Genomic DNA, 5,708 nt, shown 5'->3' on the forward strand with positions numbered 1-5,708 from the left:
TTAGTCCTTAAACATTCTAGAATTCTAGAAATTTAATATTACTTGAGTCTTTCCAATTAATAATTTTTGAAAATTATTATTTACACTATGCATCAACTGATGCTTAAGTGAATTTTTACAAGGTATTTAATTTTATGCGAATTGAGAAAAAATATAATTATTTTTTACAATTTATTCAATCTGATCACCGATTGCCCAACAAGTAGCAAATTTGCAATGTCATATAGGTACCTTAATCAATTAGATTCGTTTATTTGAATAACTCTGTTATATCATTTTCATTTAAAGTCATTCCTAATCACACTTTATGCACTTTCCACCCCCATAGACCCTTCTTCTTTAGGTGCAGCATATAGACCCTTCTTCGTTAGGTGCAGCGTACGGAGCCATTGTAGAAATTAGATTCTATTATGTTAGATATTAGAAGCTATTTTTTTTTTGTGGCATATTTGATGGACTAAGAAAGTACTTTAACATATATATTTTGATGAGATTTTGAGTAAATAAATCGTATTGTCTGTTCACACTTTTTTTTTAAATGAGTTCATTTATGAAATACTCGAAGTGTGATAGGTTGTTCCCAGTATTGAAATACCCAGATCAATCCACCCAATGCCAACGCCCAGTTTTATATGCTATCTTTGAATTTGTTTTATGCTTAAAAGAGGAAGAAGATGATGGGCACATAAAACATGATAAGAAAAAGAGGATGGACATGGAAAAAGAAGGTCGTGTTACATGGTTACAACTTATGTAATAAAAATGAATCAACAAATTAAATTACAGATGTAACACGATACGAAATGACATAAATTTTATGTGCAATGAAACTCTTTTACTTCATCTAGCAGTACAATAAGTTGCCAGGAATTTTTTTTTTTTAATGTTTTCCTAAATTGTAGCTCGTTAACCAATTTACAGCTAATAAAATAAATATGCTTGTTTATGATTGGGCTATAGGGGAATCGAATTTGATTGTAATGATGGGGGTGTTAAAATTGATGTGGATCATGATTCTTTTATTATTTATGAAAAATTAGATGATATTGAGAAGAGGTCAAATAAAAATGTCGAAGTTGATGTATTTTTTATAATTAAAGTTTTGTTATTTAATTAAGTTATGATTTTGGTCTGACTTTATTGATACGATGGTACGTGTTATTGGTGAGTATATGATGGAAGACATATATGTATGTATTGTTATTTTTTTCCATTTATATGTTATAAATGTAATATGCAATTTTTTTTCGTAGTGGAATGTCCACTATGGACATGATAATATGTGGTGTTGCCACATCAACATGAGGGGTATAACATGGCAACATCACATACGTTCACGTCCATCATGGACATTATAACTCTTGTACGTCCATCATGGACATTATAACTCTTGTCCTTGTGTACAAGAGATCAAATCCAATGTAATTAATATGTCGATTGACACATGAGATATTCATTTTTAGACCAAAGGTCAAACAAGTGGTTAAAGAGGAAATATATACACTCCTACCTTTTTAGTTTTTCATTTCAATAATCAGGTTTAAAAACTATTTTTTACAAAACTCATGTGTAATCCCCCACCCAATTCCACACCTATCCACTTAATATAGAGAACCTAATCCTAATAGCATTTCTACCACTTCATCCACCATCACTTTCAATCAACCACCACTGTCCTCATTGCCACAAAACACTACTAGTCTTCTCTCCACCATGATAGTAACTGCAGAGCTCCCTTCCTTGCCCTTTAGACTGGCCGCTTTTGTTCCTTCTCCCTCTTCTACGGCCGTTTCTACTCTTTCGTTCACAAGTGCACTGGTGAAGGCAAAAAATCAAAATGAATTACAATGTTTTGTACATTTGGCTTCACCTCCCAAGCCAAAAAGCAAGCAAATGTTATGAACTTGGATGTTTGATGGACGCAATGGTGGATTACATTGATTGTGGTATGGTGGATGTGTGGTGCACTGTTGTTTATGTAGTGTTAGTTGTGGATCTAAGTGGTGATGGTATGGTGCGTGCTGTTCGTGGTGCGATGAATTATAGATTTGTGTCATGGTAAATGAGTAGAATAGTGTTTTTTTTTTTTTTTTGAAAAATGAATGGTAAAAAAAGAAAGATTTTTTTTTTTACTTCTTGTAAAATTTTAATGAAGAATGTGTGGTTGAAAATGAATAGCGTAGAAAAAATAATGTGGTAGAATGTGGAAGAATGGAAGATAAAGCAAGCCTAAATTTGATAAAGGATGGTGAAAAGACCAACCTCATACGAACAAAGATACAATATACACCTTTGAAGATACTTGGCTAATTCTTACCCTTACTGACAATAAACCATCGGGAAGCCTCAAGGAACGAAGCTGAGATGGTTCCCTGATTTCAGTCCACTTCCAGATCTTGGGATTTTCCATATCACCAGAAATTTTAGGCTTTATATCTGGCAAATTCCTGCCATCCCCGTTCTGTAGACCCTCATGTAAGTTTCCACATATAAACATCTGTTAAGAGCTTCCGTAAAACCAAAAACTAATGATGCAGGTGAGGTAATTAAATAAGAACTGTCTTTTTTCAAAGACTGGCTGGGGCAATACTCACCAGAGCAGCAACAGCCGTCACTGGTCCATTTTTATCAGAGCTCGTGCTTGTCCCTGCAGCTGAACCAGAAGCACAAAATGGCCCAACCATAGGAACCTGTACAATAAATGACGAAAGTATAATAATGTGGTCATCTTAAAGTCTGCTTCTATATACCAAAATAGTTTACCTTAGCAACAGCTCCAGATGCACGATTTTCCATGAAGCGCATCAGAAGAATACCTTCAGAATTTGCGAGTACTTTGACACCATTCTCACTAGTTGATACAGCCAATATCATTCCTTCCTTATTAAACCTAATGCAAGGTGATGCCTACAAAATGAATAAAAGGAACACTGTTATGTTGTACAAAATGGTTCTCCAAAACTGGAATGTAAAAGAGTTCGAAGTCAGCAGTTACCGGCAGACCACCATCCGCATCACAAGTGGTCAAGAGGTTTACATTATCCATGTCCCAATATTTTATTGCAAACTCATCTCCAGCAGCTAAAAACCGATTTTTTGTTGTGTCAAATTGCACCACTCCAACAGACCGTTTTCCAAGACCGATGTATGTCCGCTTTACGGCCCCTTCACTCTCATTCCACTCTACAATGTATGATTCACCATCTTTGCTAGTACCACATGAAAATAGCCTACCATTTATTCAATAAAATAAGAAAGATATGTATGTTAGCCAAAGCTGAAGTAAACCCACTTAAGGTGATTAGAAGCATAATTGGCTGTGCTTAAAAGTAAGTTTTAACTTACTCTTAAATTAATTATTTTGCTGTGAAACAAGGTAACCAAAGTTATTTTTCCTTTGATCCCCATTTAAAAAAATTAAAAAAATAAAAGAATTCATTTTTTTCCTAATAAAATAAGAACAGGCAAACGTGCTCTTAAGGAGGCCAATAGGAGGCAGAATAGCAAATACTATACCTTGTTCCATCAGCACTATAGGCCATTGTAGTACAAGAGAGACCTGGGGCATCATAATCAACTCTAGAACCCATATTATCGTATAACCAGGCCTTGATCTTCCCATCAAAAGCAGTTGAAAAGATGAACTACAAAAGTATAACATGTTTTTTAAAATAAAAGGAATGGGTTGTAGCAAATAGAAAAAAGAAATGAACTAAACCTGTTCAAAAAATTAGGTACTGGAGGATACAGTTTCAATTTTGCAATCTCTTCTTTCTTAAGACTATTGGTACGTAACATTAAATAAAAACTGGTCTCATAATTCTAATTTGAGCACACTTTTGTTCAAATCAAATATCCATTAAATACCAGAAGGTTATGAGTAAAAAATTCAAAACGCAAACAAAATCACTACATGTAATATGCCAATTTTTACTCGAAGTTAAAGATATTAATGAAATATCTACAAAATATTAATTTAGAAATGCAGTACTGCCAAAACATCGAATAGTGCTTGTCATTTATGCATACTGCACTTTTGAGTAACTTCGCATCCTTAGTTCTTGTAACACCATAAATTTTGGAAACCTTATACCTGAATATTTTCTTTATAATGTGGGCATACAGAATAAACAGGTGCCTCGTGACCCTCAAACGTGTACTGCCTAGCACCAGTGGCTGCATCCCACACCTGCACAAATAACCTTTTAGAGTCACTGCTTACAGACTCAAATTCATCAATCTCTTCTCATTTACTGAAGAAAGCAAACCTTAATTGCCTTGTCCTCCCCACAGGTTATGACGCACAACTGTTTGTTTGGATGAGAGAACGCAACATCATTGACACTACCGACATGGGCATCAATCTGAAAGAATAACCAAGAGAATTCGAACCTTGTCTTGCAATTCTCATTTAAATATACAGAGAAGGTCAACAAGCAGAAGGTGAATCTACAACACAAACCTCAAGGTGATTCCTTAAGTCATCAGCGCCATTATAAGAAAATAAGTGAACAATGTGCTTTGAATATGCTACACCTGAATCAAAATTGTAACAATCACAACAGATAACCAGCACTTCTGTGCTATTTGATCCTTTCACAGTAGACTCGTTTATCTTTTCTCAAAGGAAAGATTGCAATCAAACCTCACACATAACACCAAATGCACTTATCAAAGAACCACACTGGATAATTGAGTGATAAAATTTAAGACCCCACTACTTAGTAGACAGTACCAAAAAGGTTTCCATCTGGGCTCCACATCACCCGATTCACTGATGCAGTAAATTCATTAGCCAAAGAAGCCTACATTGGAAAAGCAGAAAATTAGCCACAGTGATACCAAATAGCGTAAGCTTGTTCCAGTATCTCACGGTTGATGTGAAACGATGTGACATGAGAATCTTGCTAAGGTCTGGGTTAACCCTTGTTCGAACCTTCGATCTTCTTAATTTTTGTGTCGACCAGGTGTGAAGCACACCTTGAGAGGTGGTCGAAATTTTCCCTCATAATCAGCCAGGAACATACTGCCTTGCTTGTTCCCGAGTTAATGCCAATTGCTGCTTCAGGGTCCTAGTTTGGAGAGTCGAATCCCACCAGTGACTTGCGTCACCGGTAAACATAAAACCTGCAAACTAGACCATTTGGGTGTCAGTGCAATCTATGAGTTGAAATATTCGTTCTAACTTACAAAGCCATTCCTCAAATACTAGTGACCAGATGATTCATCGAAGGTAGCGTCTTATGCCTTCGAAATAATTCAACTATTGAGGCATTGGCTGGGAGAGTAATAAGAGCTAGTGGTGTGGGTAGAGCTTGATTTTGATTCAGCCTACTAAGATCTTGAACCGCTTGTAGGAGATCCTTTATCAGGTTGTTTTGATTAGTTAAATTTGTATACCAATATTAGAATACTTGGAATGAAAAGGGTAAAGAAAAATATTTCATGACTTGATCACTTGGTTTTTTCTTTTCAAATTAAATCTCCATAATTTCTACTCATTTCACTCTTGGTTTTCTTCTGGGTCTTCTAGATCTTCTTTTTCATCTTCATTGGCATTTGTCATAATTGGCTGTGCAACTTCGTCGTTTGAAGTCATTGTTGATTTGGGTCCTGAGTGGGCGATAACATCACCAATCATGGTCTCCCAATTATGGATATAAGCGTAGCAAAAATTCTCAAAGTCTAGTTCTTTAGGTTTACTTTCC

The 5,708-nt window shown here is 35.4% G+C and overlaps 1 protein-coding gene across 1 annotated transcript; it reads right to left on the minus strand.

The window, feature by feature from the left end:
- Window positions 1-2,200: 2,200 nt before the first annotated feature.
- LOC111374490 (topless-related protein 4-like) lies at window positions 2,201-5,025 on the minus strand. Its single transcript, XM_022997156.1, has 10 exons — window positions 4,981-5,025; window positions 4,736-4,805; window positions 4,463-4,536; window positions 4,269-4,364; window positions 4,094-4,189; window positions 3,517-3,644; window positions 2,996-3,230; window positions 2,764-2,907; window positions 2,595-2,690; window positions 2,201-2,461 (listed from the first exon to the last, which is right to left on the minus strand). Exons 1-10 carry the CDS (start codon window positions 5,023-5,025, stop codon window positions 2,264-2,266), a joined length of 1,182 nt encoding a protein of 393 aa, XP_022852924.1. The 3' UTR covers window positions 2,201-2,263.
- Window positions 5,026-5,708: the final 683 nt, after the last annotated feature.

The sequence above is a fragment of the Olea europaea genome, unplaced genomic scaffold, assembly GCF_002742605.1.
Source record: "Olea europaea var. sylvestris unplaced genomic scaffold, O_europaea_v1 scaffold1257, whole genome shotgun sequence".
Classification (NCBI taxonomy): domain Eukaryota; kingdom Viridiplantae; phylum Streptophyta; class Magnoliopsida; order Lamiales; family Oleaceae; genus Olea; species Olea europaea.